Raw genomic sequence first — 21048 nt, 5'->3', positions numbered from 1 at the left:
TGGGAGGCTTTCATAGAAACAAGTCTTGTGTAACAAGCCTGGCTCCTCCGCATCTATAATAGATGAGGGCGGGGAGGCCGAGAACCTTGGTCTGAGCCTGCCAAGTGCGGGGGCACCGAGGACTGGCAGGAGGTGTAAACAGGGCTGCCCAGGGGCCTCAGATGTCCTTTAGGGGCCGCTTTCTTTCATGGCTGAAGCCACAAATCTGAGCCCTGCCTGGGATCCACCTCTCAGCATTCCTCAGGGCATGGTCAAGAACATTCCAGAAAATCCCCTGGATATAGGAGAGGCTGGTTACACATGCGGGCAATGAGCCCCGCCTAGCTAAAATGAAAGGTTGGGCGGGAACTCCTGAACCATCTACTCTGGACTAGCTCTGGGTTAAGCTAGACCCTTCACACTTGAGTCTGAATCTCATTCCCATTGCTCCCCAGCTGTGTGGCTTTGGGAGGTGGCTTAGCATCCCTGCCCTTCACTTTCCTCATTTACGCAGCGGGGCCAGTACTAGCGACCACCTCCTAGTATGACAAAAACTGAGGAGAGTACACAGTGAAGAGATGTAACATGTCTCGTGGTCCATTCCACAGAACCTCAGCTTTCCCATCTATGAAATGAGACTATCACCGACACTCTAACAGCAGTAGTGAGAGGGACATGAGAGCCTGTAGAAAAGCCTCAAGCCTGGGGTGCCCACAGCCTGCTCTGCAACGTTCTCTGGCCAGGCAACCTGTCCTTTTGTTCATGACAACTGCCACATTTCTATCTGCTCAGCTCTTCCTAAAGCAACAGGGAACTGAGGCGGACAGACAGCCCTGATCCCTGTGAGAACTGACCATGTGGTCCTCCCTTCTCCTCCTTCCTTGCTCAGTCAACCCACTCTCTGAAGACCGCCAGTCCTCTGAAGTCCTTAGAAAGGAGGCCATCTGCCTCACCCGGACCCCTGGTGCTCAGCACAGAGCCTGGGAATGAGCAGGGGCCTGGGCTTGATTACAGCTCCTCCCATCTGCAGTTACATGACCCTTCTGAGCCTCGGGTCTCCCACGGATACCTTCAAGGATAAAGCAAGGTCACATACATTCCCAGTACAGCACCTGCACCATGACAGCCACAAGTGGGTGCTGATCTGGGTCTGCCTTCCTTCCCTCATTCCATACATACATGTACACAAATATACACATATATGTATGTTCATATATATGTATATATATGGTCTTGTGAGGTGCAACCTGGCCTCACTCTATGTAGCAGAAGATGACGTTGAACTCCTGACTTTCTGCCTCCTTATTCTGGGAACAGAAGCATGTACCCCTGAGCCCAGCTTGATGGAGTTTAAAAACCGGCTGCTAAGTGAATGACTGATGGAGTGATTATGGTGGTCTTTCAGCACCCCGGGGCTAGGCTCCCCACCTCTCCTTCCTCAGGATTGCAAGGACCCCCGACTACAGCGGGAGGAAGGCAGAGCTGCTCAGCTGGGCAGCAGCAGGAGCTTGGCCATGCCAACCCAGCAACTGGAGCTGGGTAGATGCCAGGGAAAGCAGCCCAGCCCCACCCAGCCTGGGCTGCTGGTCCCAGGACACACCCTGCCCTGTTATCTAAGTCTCATGGGCATTTTTCCATCACTCAATCCCTGCCCCTCACCTGGGAAAGAGGGAGTCACTTCTGCATGGACTAAGAGGACTCTGAGGCCCAGAGAGGGTCAGTGGCACAGGTTGGGCATATGTCCTCCTTAGAACCGGTCAGGGGAGACAGGCTGGCTTAGTGGAAACAACACTGGGAGACAGGAGAGCAATCTGGGCTCTGGTCCTAGCCCCTGCATCAGCTCGCCGTGAGGCCCCACCCCAATTGCTCCACCTCTCTGTGCTTTGGTTGCCCCAGCCCCCATAAAATGATGGCTCTGGGCCCACCTAGTTCATAAACTTGTAATCCCCTCTCTAGCCTGAACAGAGAGAGTTGAGCATCATAAATCTGCAGCTTCTCTTGAGCCCTTCAGAGAACCAAGCCCCATGTGGGGCACTTCCCAGCCATCTCTTCACCAAATCCTCTCCCTGGTCCTATAGGGCAGGTGTAACTGGCTCTCCAGCAACCAGAGAGGAAAGGCTCTGGGTATCAAGGGGCTGGCTAGAGGTTGCCCAGCATATTGGGGTACAAAAGAAAGACAGACAGAGAGAGAGAAAGAAAGAAGCATGCAAACAAACAAACAAACAACATAGTACAGACTTGTCCAAGTTCAAGGGGGAAAATGTGGCATGGGGAAGCAGGGAGAGGGGTGTGAATGAAAGGAGTCTATCATCTCCCTATCATAGGGCCCTCTGTCAACAAGCCCTAGCAGGATCAGGACTTGGCACAAGCTCCTGGGAGGCTGTGGCACCTGTGGACTCCCTGTGATGCCTGGAGGAAAACGCCTACCAGGCTGTAGAGAATCCTCAAAACTTAGGGAGTGTGGCCCAGCCAAGACCACACTGGTAAGAAGGACCCAGGTTTCGAACCACGGTTGATGAACTCCAGAGCCTGAACTTGGGCTGTCTGACCATCATGCCACAAGGCCGGAAGTCTGTGAGCCCTGCCCCCGACCCACCTTGTACTTCAGCCCGGACTTGAAGTAGCCGAGGAAGGTGGACGACTCGAAGCCCTGAACCTCACGATGCTGCACAGCCCGGCCATTCAGGTAGTCATCCAGCTGCACAGTAAAGATGGCGGCAGCCCCGCTCTCGTCCTGGCTGCACTCGTTGCCTAGGGAACATGAGGGTAGCATGAGACTGGCTTCTGGATGGCAGTCTCGGCCCTTTGGGGAGGCGGTATCCAGCTCTACTCTGGCCTGGCTCTAGAAATTGGGCTAGTCCCTCCCTGCTTTCCAAGAGTCTCAGTTACTCCATCTGTTTAATGGGGTGACCCTAAAACAAACAGATCAGAGCCAGCGTTACTAGGCTCCCAGCTCTGACGAGAGAGTGATTGGAACTGAGCAAAAGAAGCACAGGGGGATTTAGGGTCCCCATGACACCGAGAGTAACTTGTTTTTCCTCTTGAGGTAGCATAGCTATCAGCATGTCTGCTCTCTAGAAAACACTGGTGAGTTGCTGAAGGGCAGATTACAGGTCCAAGGGCAAAGCTGCGATGTGAACTTGGCCAGGCTGGCTCTAGAGTGTAGTGGCTCCTGAGCCCTAACCAAGGCCTGGCACACACAGCACTCAGTTCAGAGCTTCCAGGTAGACCCACGCTGTTGGGGGTCAGGGGCGGGGCGGGGCGGAGCAGGAGTGCTCACCCACCCAGCCAGTAGTGGAGGTCATACTGCAGATTCCCGTTCCTCAGCTGCACTGTCTTCAGGATGACGTAGGCGTCACCCGTGAAGAAGTCCCCGTAGAGGTTGGGGGGCACAGGTACCAGGTCAAACTTCTCCACCCGCCAGATCTGCAGGCCGGGCTCCTTCCCTGCCTTGAGGAACTCAGGGTGCTCCACCACCATGGTGCTGGGCTGCAGAGAGACAGGGCGGAGGGTGAGCAGGGGTGTGTGGGTCTCCTCAGCGACAGACCCCGGGCACGAGGGAGGGCAGGTTCGAGCACCGAGAATGACTCACTTGAGCCTCATGCTTTCCCCGTGGTAGTGGCTCTGGGAGTTAGGAAATACATACTCTAATTCTCAGCTCTGGCCAGGCCAGGCTGTCACCCTCTGTGCTTTCCCATTTGGCGATGTGACGGAAGAGGCAGAGCGCTCCCTCTCTTTTTTGTTGCCAATCAGAACAGCTAAGGCACAAGAGGCAGGCTGTCTTCCAGGGACCCCCAGTTAGAAAACAACGGAGCGGGATGGCCCTGGGCTTAAAGGGCACACTGACTCCCTGGCTAGACTCTCCCATTCAGTAGTGGCAAATACCCCAGCACCCGGGGACTCAGCTAGCTTTCTTCCAGCACCTTCATTGCTTAGAACTCCATGCCTACTCTGCAAATGGGGAAACTGAGGGTCAAAATGGAAGGAGCTGACCCCTGGTCCCATGTCCCACTTGCTTTTGCTCTTTTGAAGGGGGAGGATCACCTCCGCCCCCTCCATCTTCCATCACACCCCAAGAAAGGATTGGCTTGGTGGGCCCAAGTGGCCTCTTGTGCCGCCTGTCTCCTCCCTCCTGCCAGCCCCAGCACCCCACCCCCAAATTTTCATGTCTTGGAAAAGGGGGAGGGATGGAGCCTGAAGTCTGCGGGGGCGAGGAGGGGGACCTGTTAGGAGGAAAAGGCCAAGGGTGGGAGGGGATGCCAGCCATGCTCTGGGGATGGGAATGGGGATGGATGGACAGACGGTTAGCTTGGCGCCTAAGGACGGAAAACGACAGGTCAGCTCAGGCAGAGGGAGGTCTGGAGAACAAAAATCGGGCAGAAGTCAGAGCAGACCCGGGAGAGAAACTCAGCCGGGCAGAAGGGAGGAGAGGAGAGGAGAGGGAAAGGTCAGGTGGAAGGGGGTGGAAGAGGGAAGAGGAGAAAGAAATAACAGTCCTGTCCAGAGGCAAAACAAGTCCGGGAAAGGATGGGACAGACAAGCACCGAATGAAGAGGAGCCTGGCTGGGAACAGGCCAGCAAGGAGGGCGGTAGGGCAGACAGAAGAAGTTAGACATGGTAAAGGGGATGGGGTCCGAATCAGCAGCGGGGAAAGATCCGGCCAAGGTGAGGTTAGCCTACAAGGGAAGGAAACAGCCTCGGCCTCGGCCCCCACCCCCCGCCCCACCCCCAGGAGCCCCGAAGCAGCGAGACATACTTACAAAGCAACAAAACAGTTTTTCCATTCTACACCTGAATTATTCCCCTTTTCCTAGCGCTGTATCTGCAAGAACTTACAATAGACAATTACTCGGGGAGCCCGGGGGACCCTGGGCACTCACCCGCGCCTCGGACGCCCGACCTTGGGGCGCCCTCTCTCGGGCCGTGCCCCGAGACGCGGTGGCCGTACGGGACGGCGGCGACAGGGCGCACAGCGCCAGGACCAGGGCGCAGAGCAGCGAGGAGCGGTACGGAGCCATGGCGACGGTGGGGACCCAGGCTGCGGCCGCGGCTGCTTGGTCGCCCCGATCTTTAAGTAGCCGGCCGCCCCATCCCGCCCTAGCTGGGAACCGCCCCCCAGGGAGGGCCTGGCGGCCCGCGGGGGAGGCGGAGATCTCTCCCGGATCTCGGAGACATCTGGGTTCCCTTTCGACCGGCTGGGCGCGGTCGCTCCTTGGACCCTAGTTTCCAAGCGGGAGACCCGGCGTGCGACCTGAGCAAGCCCCTTCTAATCGGTGCCCTGAGCAGGTCCAACCAAAACTAAAAACAACCAAAACTGCATAGCATGAACTAACAGTCTGTGGGGCTTTGGGCTCAAGGACTCGCTAGAGCCCGTTTCACAGGGAGGGAAAGGTGCGGAATAGTTGAGGACTGGCACACACAGCCACCGAAGAGTGCAGCTACAGGACTGCCAACCCCTGTTTCGGGTAGTTCCGGGTCTGGACACCTGTGCTAAATGCAGACCAGTCTACAAGCTGGGGCACTGGCTCCCCACCAGCCGGCCGGAACTCTAACCCTTGGTTCTACTTTCCTCAAAATGGCATCTCGCTCATCTCGCTCTTTTTTTCAATAACATTTTAAAAAAACTTTTTTTGAGCAAATCTTAGTTCGTTGTACAAAATCGTTGCCGATTGGCTGGTGGTACTTGCCTCTTTCCTGGGGCTGACGCTTGTATCTACTCCCCTTGCTGATGACACCTCCATTTCCTTCTGTGATCTATTTTTTTTTTTTTTTTTTTTTTTTCTATTTCAGGCCCTCTGTTCTCTCTTTCTGGGGAGCCAGGATTTGAGACCTCATGCCATCACCGGGAAGCAGGAAGTGGGGGATGGGGGGTGAGGGGTAGGTTGGGGTTGGGGGCAGGGGGTGGGAGGGGGCCTAGCTTGGACTCCTATGTAGCACCTGTTTTTTCCTGTGCCTCAGTCTCCTGCTCGGCAGAGGTTGCAGAGGGTTAGATCAGGCCTGCTGAGATGGCCTGGTCTGCAGGCGACCATGCTCAGTGACCCCAGCTCCCTTTGGAGCCTGCACTGCATGACTTCTATGAAATAGGGCTGAACTTTGCCCTCTCCCACCCCAGTTTCTTCCCACTTAGCAGGAAGCAGGTTGCGGCTAAGAGAACACAGAGGAGAGCTGAGGGATTAGAGGAGACTTCATGTGGCCTGGGCCTTGAAGGTCACGGGGGATAGAGACTGAGAGCAGCCTCCCAGGGGAGGGAATGGCATATGGGCAAAGGGTAGGCAAACACAGGCCATGCCCTATGAATGGCAAGGGAGGGTCTGATTACAGAGGGCAAGGACAGTGAAGCTGGCAAGGAAGGTGGGTACCCCAAGGCCTCTGTGCAATCCTAGAATTCTGTATTTCATCATGCATATGTAGAAGCCTTGAGTTCTCTGGCCTCCATGGTCTATGAGCCTACCTTCAGGCCTACGGAGCCTGTGGTGGGCTGCCCTGGACTCGACTCAGAGAGCTGATCAAAGCCCGCACTGTTCGCATGGACATTCCTGATGGCCCAGGACATTTCACCCTCTCTAGATAACAATTAGACTGTGCATAGTCAAAGCACACAGCACGACTTTCCCTACAGAATCGCTTGCAATGGGCAAGGATATTCACTGAAGCATTGTCTGAAGAGAATTGGAAAGGACCCAACACATCCTGAGGAAATAAGTGACAGAGTTGTCACACAATGGACCACAATGCAGCTGTGAAAAAAAAAATGAGTTAGAGCCAATTGTGCCTGGTGGCACATAGTGGGTGCTCAGTAGGCACGCAGTGACCTCCAGGTGCAAGAAGCAAACGGCACAATGATGGCTATAGAGTGGCCCCTCGCTTCATTTCTACACAGGTCTAGCTGATGCACAAACCCTTGCAAAGCTGGTAAATGCCACACTGTTAAAGCTGTATGCTTTGAAGTGACGAAGAGTGAGGTTTTCACCCTGGACAGTGCCACGGCTGCCCGGGGCTGGAAGGAACGTTCGGGTCACTGTCATTGGCACAAGAACCTTTCAGGGTGGTGGTGGAAATTTTTTAATATTACACCATGACGGTGATCATGCAACCAGTTCACACCACTAAAAAAAAAGTCACAGAACTGAGTACGTCAGTGAATTGTGCATAGTACACAAATTACATCCTGAGACTCTTGCTTAAAAAAGCAGCTTAAGGCACAAGATTGAAAATGTGATACGAATATATCCAGCTTGGTCTAGAGAGTGAGTTCCAGGACAGAGAAACCCTGTCTCAAAAATAAGCATATCTCTCTCTCTCTCTCTCTCTCTCTATATATATATATATATATATATATATATATATATATATATATATCTCCAATAGAGTTTGTTTGTTTGTTTAAAGTGTAGTCTAGATAGAATGCTTTAAGAATATGCTTAAAGGGAGACTTGTTCCTTGGCCAGCTTGGGACGTGACAAGGAACCTAAGCCAGCAGCGGCCTACCTAAGCAGCCCCCTCGGGAGCAGGGAGCAGTGTGACCCCAGCTTGCCTGGTTGGTGATTAACAGAGGGCTGTTGGGGCTTGGCCTCGACCCCTGGGGTCAGTGACCACCAGCCCAGGGTCCCGCAGGTTAATGATCACAAAGGTGGTGCAGCTTTGATGACTGTGTGGCCATGGAGTTTGGGCCACAGTGACCAAGGCCCAGCCCCTGCCTTCCGGGACCCTGAAGCCTAGAGACTCTCACCTCGGGGCATCAGTGAATGGAGACTGGGATGTGGTGTGTTGACAATTCTCTGTTCCCTGACTAAGACAGGCTCGTGAGCTCAAGGGAATAAGGGGGTTAAAGTGAAGGTGAAAGGGGATTTCCCCTGTTAGGGAAGGCTCCACCACAGACTTCCTGGATGACCCTGGGTAACTCATTGTCTCTTTCTGGGTTTCGGTGTCCATGAAAAAGGCAAGGCCTTGATGCTCTGACTCTAAGGCCTATTTCTGGCCCCAGATCCTGGCTATACCATTCTGCCCAGAACTGACTTGCTTCTGAGCTTCAAAGTCCCCAGGTGCAAAATGAGGACATTGGGCCAGGTCACCTTGACAGGTCCTTCCGAATCAGACCACCTAGGCCCTAGGACATGAACAGGAGGCCCCGAAATCAGAAGTAGCATGTTACCCCACTGGTGAGTCATCAAAAGCCCTGGCTGCTGTCCCATGGGACTCCAGAGCCTGGAGCCTCTCGCTCCATAGAGAGTGGAGACTATGACGGGGTAACCCTTGTCTTACCCTGCTCCCTTCTTGGAAAAAGATGTATGCACTCAGGGAAGAAGTAGGTACGAACACAAAAGAAAGGAAGGCACACCACCGTTAGAGAAACGAGCCACTCATGTGGAATATCATGCTGATATTCAAAGCCTTGTCTAGGGCTCCTGGGACCCAGTTCTACTTGGGAGACGAAACAGGAGCCCTGGCCTCGCCCCACCTGGGCAGGGAGCAGCTACCCTGCACGGGAAAAGGGGTTGTTGTTGCTAAACCTCTCCAAGCCCGTGCCAAGCCAGATGTCTCTACAGCAGCGGGGACCACCACATCTCCCAGACCAAGGCAAGAGGAGAGGTCAGCAAAGCCCTCAGGTACCCAGGACACTACCCAGGACAAACGCATGCCTAAAAGGATCCCCCAGGCCATGGCCACGGGGTGGAGAAAGACTGTGGTACCTCCTTGGCAAGACACTCAGACATGGCATGGTCGCTCCAAATGGAGTGGAGCGCTGCCTGCCATCAACGTTTGGTGCGCATCCTGGTCCCTGCTCTTCGTTGTGCCTTAGAGACCCTGTTGATCTCCCATCTCGGCTGTTCGTGAGTCCTACCTAGTGCCCCCCTCCCCTACCCCCACCCCCACACCAGGCAGCCCTCAGTATCTGCCACAAGATCTGGAGGCACAGCTCTTGTCCCTCCCTGCCCTGTGGTTGGATCCAGGACCCCACGACCATCTCTTGACCCCTTCTCTCTACGGTTAACTTCGAGTCAATCTGTGGGTCTCTTTGTGCCTCCTCGGGTGGCTACCAGATGAGATGTCTCACCCTCAGCCTCCACCCTCAGCCTCCACCCTCTGCCTCGGTATACAAAAGGCCTTGGCAGGCTCTGAAGACACCACCCTGTTCTGTTCCTCACCCTAGACAGCTCTTGATCTCCCAGGCAGCAAGCCATTCACTGGAAGCGCTCTCTCTCTCTCTCTCTCTCTCTCTCTCTCTCTCTCTCTCTTTCTCTCTCAGAGCTTGTTTGCTTTTGGCCCATTGCTATTCTCTGAGCCCCCTGGGAGCACCCACCCTCTGGCCTAGGATCTTGCCAGGAGGGACAATGGTCAGTAAACAAAGAAGGCCGTTATGAAACCCTGTGACCAAAGAGGGCCAGCACAAGTTCTGGCAAGCCCCCGTGGACTTGAGAGCACACAGGCCTCAGCACCTGTGATCAAGGGAGGCCTCAGTTTCCTCATTTTAAAACAGAGAGGATGATGCTGGGCCCTTGGAACAGCAAAGAAACCCAAGGCCTGATACACAGGATCTCCCAAAGGGTTCCTGGCTGGCCTGCTTTTCTTCTCTCAGAGGCTGAACTCAGTACATCCATGCCTCCTGGGTGACAGCAGCCTGCCACAGCAGAGGTAAGACTACAGATTTCAAATGGGACGTGGGCTCAGGTTGGACTGTGCAATCCAGAGTTATTTCTCTTTGTGAGCCACCAGTCACTCATTTGTAAACAGGGACAGGGATGTTCTTTTGTAGAACTGTGGGGGGAAATAGGGCGAGACACAGGACTACCAGTAGTAAAGGTCACAGGCCTCTTATCTCTGTAGATAACACCAAGCAGAAGAAGGCGATGTCTCCAGGCACTGAGCAGTGTCCATAGACCAGACTTAGAACTCATGTCTGTGGCAACCAGGTCAGAGCCAAGGCCTGGGTCTCATGGAACAGGGTTCCCTGACATGGCCAGCTGGGCCTCTGCCCTGGCCAAGTCTATCCTGGGTGTGGACAGCTATTGGGAAGATGGCCAGTGGGGCTTGGTTGACTCTATCCCAGGGACTGAAGCCACTGACCCTCTCCCAGCTCCCAGAGCCAGCGCCAGGTAGCGTTGTGAGCCAAGTCAGGACATTCAGAGGAGGCTTGGCCGTGCCTCTTCCTGGCCCTGTTGCCTGGAAGTAACAGGATTTGATCATGTGTGAGAGCCTACGGCCTCTTCCACCAGAACTGTGGTGGCAATCAGTTTCCCCTACCCTGGGCAGACACTTTAGCCCTGGGAGACTTGGGACTGCAAAGAACTGCATCCTAGGCCCCCATCCTACCCCTAGAACTCTGTAGCAACCCCTGGAGGAGCCCGGGCACAAACATGGGTCAATGGCGGGACAAAGAGAGCCAAGCACAGGCATGGTGACTTGGCGCAGGGTCAGTAGGAAACCTGAGTGGCATGCAGATCTGTGATGTCCCAGCCGGGGCAGAGAAGAACAAGAGATGCTTCTGGAGGCAGCTGCTCCAAGGAAGCATTCGTCATGTAATTGGGAAACGTTGCCACTAGCAAAAATGGGGGATTAAACTCTACCACCAAAGCAGCTGGGTAGCTCCCCGAGCCTCCGTTCCCTCATCTGTAGGTAGGGATTGTGGTGTTTTCTTCCCGTGAAGGTTGTAAGAATTTAATAAAGGGAACAGGAAAGATTGCTCGGCTGTTGAATAAAAATGGCCCTTGCAGAGGATCTCAGTCTGGTTTCCAACACTCATATCAGGGGGCCCACAACCACCTGTGACTCCCGCCCCAGAGGATCTGACACCCCCTTCTGGCCTCTGCTGTTCCCTGCACTTACATACCATACACACACACACACACAGAGAGAGAGAGAGAGAGAGAGAGAGAGAGAGAGAGAGAGAGAGCTGCTAATTTTGCAAGGTCAGTTGCTTGGGTGAGTTTCTGTCTCTTTTGAGTATCAATGCTCTCATGTGTAAATTAGAGGTGGAAAGGCCTAGTGTGTACCTGTAATGCCAGCACTTGGGAGAAAGAAGCAAGTTTGAGGCCAGCCTGGTTTACATAATAAGTTTCTGTTCACTCAGGGTTAGCTAGCATGACTGGATCTTAAAACAAGAAACAGTGTATGTGTGTGTGTGTGTTTAAAGCTAGTGAAAAACAGCAAATAAGATCACTGATGTGAAAGATCCAAGGACCAGACTTTTTCATAAAACGAATGTTCAAAAATATTGGGTTATAAAAGCAAGTTGTCTAAGAGACATCTGCATACCCACATTCATAGCTGTAATGCCCACAACAGCTAAAACATGGAAGCAAGCCAGCTGTTCATTAACAAGTGAGTACACAATCAACAAACACACTCAAATAGAGGAAGAGTAACCTCCAAAAAGATTACATCCTGCTGCAGGGACGAACCTCCAGGACACCATGCCAGTCACAAAACAGCAAATATTGTGAATCTACTTCCATGAAATTCTGAGAAGAATCAGATTTACAGGGGGCATGCAGTGAAGTGAGAGTTGTAAGGGGAAGGTATTATCTAGAGAGGGCAGAACTTCAGTTTGCGGAACCAGCCTTCCTCCATCTTGGGCTTGAAAGCCATCTTATAGTAAAGACAAATTAGGTTCGTTCCTGTCTATGACTAAACCTCTGTTTCGCAAGGACTGAGCTATGACTTTTAACTACAAATGGCTCTATACTCCCTGTTCTAGAAAACTCCAATCACGTCTTTGTTTCAAAAAGTTATTATAACCATCTTGCAACCAACCCTACCTTTGTTTCAAAAGTTTGCAACAACAGACTGCATTGTAATGGCTGCCTTGCAGACATGACTGTCGCCGGAGGTTCTCAGCACTAACTTGTGCTTATGTTCTGCTCCTGGAACGCCCCATATTTCTCCGGCCCTGCTTCCAGTTCCTCATTTGGAAAAGTCCAACCCCTGAGCTATAAAAACCTTGTCTTCCTCACATCCAACGCTGGTCTCTTGAATGTCAATTTTAAGCAGAGGCAAGCCAGGCACACGAATTCAAAAAGGCCCACTTTAACTAATTTGGCTGTAATGGTTTGGGTCAGTGTTCTTTCTCCCTACATCTTTTGGAGTAACAAGTTCTGGAAGATGGAGAGCTCTGGGGATGGGCAGCGGTGATGGGTATAAGACATGTAATGTATTCGACACTGTGGAACTGTATGTCTAAAATGGTGACGGTGCTGTTTCGTGTTAGGTCTACTGTGTCACAATAAAATCATCTGCTTGTTTGGAGGATCCAGTCAACAGGACTCAGACATGCGTGACCAGCCCTTCTCCAGGACTGTTCAGGCCTTGGGACTTAAAGACACAGAAAGAGAAGAGGGTGAACGCTGCATCTGGCCGACTTGATTTGGAAGCCAACTTCATTCTTCATGAGCATCCAGCAGGTCCGGTGGAGGCTCGCCAGGCGAACCTTCATGAGCCTCACGATGTCAGCCAGATGCTATCACATCCTCCCGCTGATGGCTCCGCCTGAAGCCCTTCTCTGTCCCCCACTCTCCACAGCTAACTACCACCGCCGTTTCTTCTGGGTTGGGCTCTGGCCACTGCCAGAGCCGATGGCATGGCCACCACTCTGCAGCCTGCAGGCAGAGGTCCCAGAGAGGACCAATGGGGCTGCTTGGTGAGGAGGTAGGAGATGACCATACCCTGTCACTGTGAGCTCAAATGTCAAAGACACTGACAGGTGAAGGCCGAGCGGTCTTCCGGCCAAGGGAGTAGCAGGCCATGTTTAGGGAGGAATGTCAAGGAGCCCAGAGGGCTGGACAAGTGGTTCTTCTCTACAGTGATCTATTTCCCTTTCTGTGAAATAGGATGGCAATGCCTACCCTGCTGATGTCTGGTGGGACTGAGGAAGCTCCTGGCTCTGAGTGTGCTGCTCAGCTGGTGTGCAGCAAGCATGATGTCCAAGGATGGCTCCTCAGCACGCGCACAGCCCTTACACAGCTGCAGTCCTCTCGAGCCACACCCACCCTTGCCCTCTCCTTAGCTTTTCACACTCAAAGCAAAGACACCTGGAAGGTTCCAACCAAGGCCAGAGATAGGGTGGTGGCTAGTCCAGGGGTATGTGAACGTCCCTGGGCCTTCACCTACACCTACAAAACCAACCTTGCTATCTACCCCCTAACCCTTTCTTTCAATAAATCTGGCCTTCTCTGTCCCCTCAAAAGAACACTCATTAGCTGAGTGTGAGCAAGAAACTCAACCGCTGTAAACTTCACTGCCCTTGGATGGAGAATGGCCTGACTGTGTCACAGATGTGCTACATTCACTATTAATTAAAAATAAATAGCAGAAAAACTCCATTGGAGCGATAATGGTCAGGGGCTGGCAAGAAGCAGGGAGAGAGGATTCACAAGATTTCGTGTTCGATAGAACTGTGGGAGCCGCTGCTCCAGACTCTTCTGTGGCCCCGGTGCAGGCCGCTAGGACCCCCAAGCTTGTCCTCTAAGATCTGGTGACCACCTGCCTTAAGCATTACTGCTCACTGACCACCCAAACATCCTCCACCATCTAGCCTGTCCTCTATATGGCCTCAGCTCCCTGCCTCCCAGAACCCTGGGACCCAGCTTTAATTCTGGCTACATGTGACCTGGGGCCTGCCACTCTTGTTCAGAAGAGGCAGAGCAAAATGCTGAGCTCCAGGTACCGAGAGGGCTCAAGGAACAGCTCCAGTATCCCACAGCCTCCTCTTCGGCACCTCCCTCAGCAGCTGTTAGCAATCTGCTCGAGGGCCCCAACAACAGTGCAGATCTTTCTCCCCAAAGGCCTGGAAGACAGTTTCTCTCCAGCCAGGAAAGCAGCCAAGGAGCCAATCAGAAGGAGGATGGGGGAGAGGAAAATTACCCGTGCTGGCCCTAGCAAGTCCTGGCCCTAGCTGATGCTCTCGGGGCTGGCAGGCTCTTCCTGAACCATGGACTTGGTCCCATATCTTGACCCCTGCCTGAGCTAAAGGGACAGTGGGTGTCCTTGGGCCCCAGCACTCCTCTGGAATATTCTTGTTCTTTGGCGTCCAGAAACAGGCAGGCCTTTGTACTGCCTGCTTGCTGGGCCCCAGATCTTCCATGAGAGAGCCCCCTGGGGCCCAGGAAAGCATAACTGCCTGGGCTCAAGTGCTAAGCTCTCGAGACCATGTCTGTACACCTCACATGCTGTTCCACACCCAGGGTCACACATATGCCACGTGACTACATCACACACCAGGCCTGTGTTTCCCAGACTTGGTGGTGAGGGGCTACTTTGTAGCTTTATTTCTGTCACTCTTGCCCTCAGCCACGATTCCCTGACCTGCGGCCTGACACACTCCGCTATGTGCATTGCCCACTGCACAATGCATTGATGTGCGTCCCGGTGCTGGAGGTACTAGGTAAGGGCTTGGAAATGTTGCCTGAGTCTGTGTGCTGTGCGCCGGAATCCCATGTGCCCTGCCGTGCCTGAGGCCCTGTGCATGCTGGGGAAACCCTCACAGCCCACAAGAGGGTGTGGTCATCCAGTCTCACTGAGCAGGAGCCCTAGGTTCAGAGCAGGATGACAATTTTCACAGGGGGCAGCGAGCCGGACACAATGCTGACTAACTGTGGTCTGCAGGTCGGTGGAGGACAGACTGTGAGCAGGGAGCACAGGGGATCTTTCTGGGGGTGAAAACATTCTTGTCACTTATGGCGGCGCACGCCTCTAGGCCCAGCACTCAGGAGGCAGACAGAGGCAGGCGAATCTCTGAGTTCCAGAATAGCCTGGTCTACAAAACTCCAAATTCACTAAAAATCACTGAGTTGATGAAAATGGGGGCATCACACATATGGAAACCCTACGTGCCTTCCTCTAATCGTTTATGTAAAATGTATTTCAGGAATGTTGCTTTGGGAACACAAATCCCCAGCGTTTGGCTAGAGAAGTGAGCTTTCCCTTGTCAACGACTTGAGGCCCAGCTGAGAGGAGCTTGGGGCTGCCGGCAGCACAGGGTGGCATAACCGCCTCTGCAAACGAGGTGGGCAAGTGGAATCCCTGGAGGACAGCCTGCACACTCCCGAGCCCAGCCCCGGCCCTGGAGTGTGTAGGTCTGGGTGGGTCCCGGGAACCCAGTTCTAAGGACCAGTTCCCAGCAGGAACCACCCAGCAATACCACAGTGGTGGAAACTGAGGCTAAGCAGGAGAGGGAACCTGTTGAGTCTGGCTGATGGAACAGCCGGACAGCTGGGCCCTGACCGGCTCCTCTTCTTGTTTTCTCCTCTCCAGTCCCCTCTGCCTCCCTCCCAGGGCGGGCCTCCCACTGCATCAGCTGTTGACTCAGAGCTGTGAGTCACCCTGTGGCACCACAGAAGGAACTTCTTAAGAAAAACAATCCCAAACACAAAACTCCCCGGATCTTGGGAACAGGATAGGCCCAGCGGGCTGGGAGGAGGAGAGGGAAAACTCGGGGCAGCGTGGGAAGCCAGGGCTGCCCAGACCTGACTGCTCTTGGCCACTGACTTGTGCACTGTGTTAAAGCCCTCAGTTTCCTCACGGCCAAATAAAGCTTCCTACCGGCACACAGAAGCACAATATGCAGCAGGCATCATGCCAAGAACTCTGTGTGTGTGTGTGTGTGTATGCGCATGTGTGCATTCCTGCCTGTGTGTGTAATGTATACCCCTGTGTGCACGAATGTGTATGTATGTGTGTTTGTGCTGATGTCTATGTGCAAGCAGAGGCTAGAGATCAAAGAAGTCAGGTGTGTTCCTCAATCACTCTCCGCCTTACTTAGGGGGACATGTTTTCTCCTTGAACCTGGAACTCTAGTACTGGCTTGGACAGTCTAAGCAGCGAGCCTGGGGGGACCCTCCTGTCTCTGCTTCCCCCCCTTCCCTTCCCTCTGACCATGCAGATGCTGGGGGTCCATCAGGTGTGCGGGGCCAGCACTTACCTAAGTCATCTCCTCAGCCCTACGATATGAACTTCATAAGCATAATTTTTTTTTCTGAATGCTCATAACACTTATGAGTGTCATCGTCCAATTTGACAGATGGGGAAACTGAGGCTCTGAGGGCTTCGATTGACGTTGCAGTTAGGAAATGCAGAGCGCTGCTTGATTTTTGAAGCCTGCTACTCGCTCCCTTTAAAAAGCACCCCCCTACGTGGGCTGGAGAGATGACTCGGTGGTTAAGAGCCCTGGCTGCTCTTGCAGAGGACCAGGGTTCAGGTCCCGGCAGTTCACAACCACCTGTAATTCCACTTGCAGTTACAGTGCAATGCCCTCTTCTAGTCTCTTCGGCACCAGCAACACATACAGTGCTGAAGAGAGGCAGGCAAAATCCATAGAACAGAAAGAAATACATCTTTTTTGTTCTTGTTTTTAAAGATTTACTTACTTGTATATTTGCGGGAGCTTTGCCTGCGGGTTCCTCAGCAGCATGTATATGCAGTACCCGTGGGGGCCAGAAGAGGGCAGTAGAGCAGGCAGAGAGCGTTCTAACAACCCGTAGCTGAGCTGGGGCCAGCCTCTGAGCAGGCTTCAGAGCGCTCCCTCAATCCCCCTTCCTGCTAGGGCTTTTTCCCCAGCTGTGGCTGGGCAGGCAGAAATGATAAGGTTCATCACATAGGCCAGGCTAATCACACAGGCCTATAAATAGGGTCCTGTGGTTTGGGCTGACATAGCTATACCAATCCCAACTCTACAGGCATCTGGGCACAAACAGCCCCGGAAATGTCTCTTCTGTGTCCCCCCTCCCGTTTTCCAAAACTTTCCCAGAAAGCAATTCTTCACACTCCTTGGAAGGAGTGGATTTGCCAAAGAGCTGCACCGGCCTAGAGGGGATACTGGACCTGGGCCTAAGCTCCTTTTTTCTGCTTCTTATTTCCATTGCTTCCGCCTGGCACTCGGTTTCCCAAAATGGGAACTAGGGAGGTCAGTGCCCTTGGGATGTCCCCGGTCTGCCTGTGATACTCTCTTCCTCTCACATACCTACTTCACTGTGCCCTGTCCCAGTCAACTTGGACATTGTATGTTATCCTTTGTATCATTTCAGTGCCAGGAACCAATCCCAGGGCCCAGCCCAGGGCACTCTTATTATCTGAGCTACACCCACAGTCCCAATGGCACATTTCAAGTCCAAGTTCATGGTTGTTATTGTTGTTTAAGATTTTTTGAGGCTCTAGCCATCCTGAGTGCTGATGAGCCCAGGATGAAGAGTCCCCCCTCCCCCCTCATGCCTGGCCTTTGGGCCAGACACCAGTGCTAAAGGCATTTCCAAGTCCTCCTAGTGGCCTCTGTGAGCACTGCTGGGAACATCTTGTTTCCGGTTCAGACTGCAGAATTATGGCCAAAGAGTCCCCATGGGACAGCATTCGACCTGGGCAGGGCCTTAACCATTGCTAAGAGAAAGGCTTCCCAGCCACTCCATGCACACACATGGACAAAACCTCGCCTTTCCACTCACTCCCAGCCACCGTCCAAGCCTTACTTCATGGATGCAGAAAATAAAGCTGAGTAGGACTGGGCCACATTCGGTCAGGGAGACACTGGCCCAGACTCTCTCGCTCCTCCAGTGCAGAGCTGCAGGAATCTGACTAAGTCAGCCTAGCAGGTCAATGGGGACAGAACCTGACAAGAGCGAAGAACAGAGAAGAACAGGCAGGCTATCCCTCTGTGTGTGTGTGTGTGTGTGTGTATTTGTGTGTGTGTGTGTGTGTGCGTGTGTCTGAGTGTGGGTAGGTGTGTGTCTGAGTATGTATGCATTTGTGTACCTCTGTGTATGTGTGTGTGTATATCTGTGTTTGTGTGTCTGAGTGTGTGTATATGTATGTATACCTGTGTACATGCCCCTGTGTATCTCTGTGTATGTGTATGGACGTGCCTGTGTGTGTGTATGTGTGTAATGAAGCAAAGTGACAGGACATCACTGGTAACACATTCTCTCCTCTCCTAGCAGCTTTCAGCGTCGCCCCTCTCTGACCCGCCCTCCTCCTTGCCTGCCACCCATTGACTGCTCTGCAGTCCCATCAATCAAGTCACTCCTCTCCTCAACAGCCACCTATGGCTCCTAGTGATGCTGAAAACTGAAGTTTAGTCTTCGAGGTCTCTCTAGATGTCCCTGTCACCTCCTGCCACTGCCTCCTCAGTCTCTAGCCATGACTCATTAGTCCTCAGGCACACAGGGCTCCTCCAGGTGACCCAGCCCTTTGCACATAATCCTCTTGCCTGGAACACCCAACTCCCCATCTTAGCCCTGTGTTCACCTCACGGGCTGAAGAAGCTGACTGGCTCCCTGGGTATCTTGGAAGGCGTCAAATGCACTCCGGGCACCAGCTACCATTGTCTCCCTCGGGAATTAGAGCATCTCTAGAAGTACAGTTCACTGCCCTTTCCAGTACAGAAATCAGCAAGGGTTGACTGGGTAATCGGGGGAGGGGGCCAAAGAGCCAAGGGAACCCTGGGAAAGTGCATATAAGAAAGCATCAGGGCACATCAGTGAGGAAAACCCTAGAGCAACACCATGCAGGGTCAGTGTGTGTATGTGTGTGTGTGATGGTTCCACTAACAAAGTTCTCCAAGTCTCCCATTGGGAAGCTCCTAGCAGTCCTCAGTAGCCTAGAGTGAAACCCACAGTCGTGCTCTGCATTCAGGCTTCTCTGCGCCTCCTCCCTCAGTCAAATCCTCCTCTGGTGAAATGAGAAATCAGTGGCAGGAATAACTAGCTACACAAAACCCAGGAGGTACGAAAAGGTTTTATTCCTCGTTCATTCCCTAGCACCCAGCTCAGAGCCTAAATATCTGTCACGTGATCCTGTGATCACGTGAGTGAACGGATTCCAGAATCCAGAGAATATTTAAGTCAGCAAAACAAAGCCCTGTGCATAGTCAGAAAGGGTGGGGTGGGGCAGCTCAGGAAACAGAGAGCACAGCCTCTCAGCAGCAAGGAAGAGAGTGTCTTAGATGAAGAAGAAGGAGCCAACATGCCGGAGACATGGGACAAGGAGATCTGAGGAAATGACAGGGGGAAACCAGGGCGGCTCGCTTACACCGAGTTCATGGATGTAAGTGTGAGGCGGGTGCGATGCATACGTGAGGGGAGTAGCAAGGCTGAGCAGGCACACTCATACTCAGCTAGGCCCGAGCAGGTCCGGCTGTGGCCCTGTGGCGTTTGCGGGCTCGGGCCGGCAGGCAGAATGCATGGCTTATGACATGGCTAGCAGAAGCAGAAAGGAACACTCCTTACTGATATGATCTCTTTGAGACAGCTCCCCTTCTGGAGCAAAGCAGCACTCCAGAAGCCAGATGTGGCCCTTCTGTGGCAGCTGGGGCGGGGCTGGGCCTCTGTCTGGGCCTCGAGAACCTTCTAGGAACCCTGGCTCCAAGGACTAATTGAGGATGATTAGTGGCCCTTCATCTGGGCTTTAAGAGGGACAGAGTCGTGGTCAGCTCCGGTCACCTCCCAGAAGCTAGGTGCAGTGGAGTTCTGAGCAATGCAGACTCTCACTTCCTGTCTCTTTTGGCAAGCAGCAGGGACATCATCGCTGGTCGTTGATGCCATGGGCTGGAGAGTGCCTCCCTCTCTCTCTCTCTCATTTTTGTTTTTTGTTGTTGGTGGTGGTTTTTTGTTTTTATTTTGTTTTTTGTTTGTTTTTGTTTTTGAGACAGGGTTTCTCTGTGTAGCCTTCACTGTCCTGGACTCACTTTGTAGAACAGGCTAGCCACGAACTCAGAGAGATCCACCTGCCTCTGGCTCCCTGAGTGCTGGGATCACAGGCGTGCGCCACCACACCCAGCTAGGCTAGCTATTCCTTTCTATTCAAAGAATTAGAAATTCTCTTCTGTTCAGGGTTGAAATGCTCTCATAGTCAGCCTCTCGGCTTTGCATCTCACAGAGGCCTTTGGCATCTACAGGCTCGTTTGATCCCCAGCGCATCCTTGTTAGCTGGGGTATGGGGAACTGATCGCAGCTGCCTTACAGGGGAGAAAGCTCAGAACCCACTGGCAAGGGAATGTGTGTCCTGGCTTGCCGCCCAGCACTCCCAGGGCACTGCAGGCTCACCTGGAATCTGATAGGTGGGCCCACCCACCCAGCCAGCCAGGTGGGGATGACTCATCCAGCCTCCCGTGACTCACACTCCTCAGGTGCCTCCTAAGGTCAACAGGGGGGGGGTGGGGGAGGACTCGGTGGCCGCGCTCCAACTTCTCTCACCTCCCCACAACCAGCAGGGAGACTTCCTGCCTCTCCTCCTTTCTCATGGGGAATCCACCCCACCGTATGAGTGGACCCGGAAGGCTTGAGAACATAGCAAGCAAGAAGCACAGCCAGGTGGGAGCAGGCGTGGGGGCACTCAGCCTGCCTCATCCCTTGCCCTTAGGGCTACCCACATTGAGGCGCGAATGAAGTCATGAGTAAACAGTACTGGCCACCAGGGGGAGCCATTAAATCCACAAGGGCTGGTCAGCGGCTTCCTCTATGGAATCGGCTGGACTCCCCTGGATACTGGGTGGACGGTGGCTGTGCATTACTCTACCTACCTTACAGGGCTGTGCGAGGAGAAGAGAGCCACTCCGTGAGGAGACTCTATGACAGTGGCTGCAGCACCGGGAAAGAGGAGCTGGTGGTACCTGGAAAAGGGCCCAGAAATCTCAGCGTCAGTGTCTGAGGTCACGTGCTAACTCCCTCCTACGCATATCCCCGGGGGTGAGACACTCACTTCCTGCCAGCACTGCCCACACCTGCTGCCGGAGGGTTGGCCCCCAGGATGCCAGGCCATGAGCTCTGAGACCGTGGCGAGCACCACATCCACCGCACTGTTAAGCGATGGACTGAAGGACCATCCTATCCTAGCCCCAAACCAGTGGTGGATCGTACAGCTGGCCCCTCCGGCCCCTGCCCTCCAGGGACATCCTGGAACTTCACTCCTATACACCACAACCCAAAAGTCCCCGTCAGCAGCCGAGAAACCGGACTCCTGCCCACGCTGCAAGATTCTGCTACCCAAACCAGCTTCTCCCCGCCAGCGGGAGATTTGGGATCCCAGTACAGTGAGCCGCAGAGGATCCTGGGATGCAGGGATAAGCCCCTTCTTAATCTCAGTATACGGCCC

The 21048-nt window shown here is 53.5% G+C and overlaps 2 protein-coding genes across 6 annotated transcripts in view; both read right to left on the bottom strand.

Annotated features, from left to right (window-relative positions):
• Cntrl (centriolin) overlaps positions 1-21048 on the bottom strand; it is a 327805-nt gene that overhangs the window by 139060 nt on the left and 167697 nt on the right. The gene's annotated exons all lie outside the window — the stretch shown is intronic.
• Gsn (gelsolin) overlaps positions 1-21048 on the bottom strand; it is a 52775-nt gene that overhangs the window by 19990 nt on the left and 11737 nt on the right. For 2 of the 5 annotated variants that reach the window (XM_021653680.2, XM_060390019.1), the window contains exons 2-5: positions 20477-20566; positions 4740-4810; positions 3264-3468; positions 2576-2730 (exon numbers count right to left, since the gene is read on the bottom strand). In XM_021653680.2, the coding sequence (XP_021509355.1) occupies positions 2576-2730; positions 3264-3468; positions 4740-4763 (384 nt within the window). In that variant the 5' untranslated portion in view covers positions 4764-4810; positions 20477-20566. Of the gene's footprint in view, positions 1-2575; positions 2731-3263; positions 3469-4739; positions 4811-4859; positions 5053-20476; positions 20567-21048 lie in introns of those variants that run through there. The other 3 variants (XM_021653682.2, XM_060390020.1, XM_021653679.2) reach the window with 2 other exon arrangements.

The sequence above is a fragment of the Meriones unguiculatus genome, chromosome 8 (genome assembly GCF_030254825.1).
Source record: "Meriones unguiculatus strain TT.TT164.6M chromosome 8, Bangor_MerUng_6.1, whole genome shotgun sequence".
NCBI classification, from domain to species: Eukaryota; Metazoa; Chordata; class Mammalia; order Rodentia; family Muridae; genus Meriones; species Meriones unguiculatus.
Note: the sequence above shows the minus strand (reverse complement) of the source record. Positions and strands in the feature narration are given on the sequence as shown.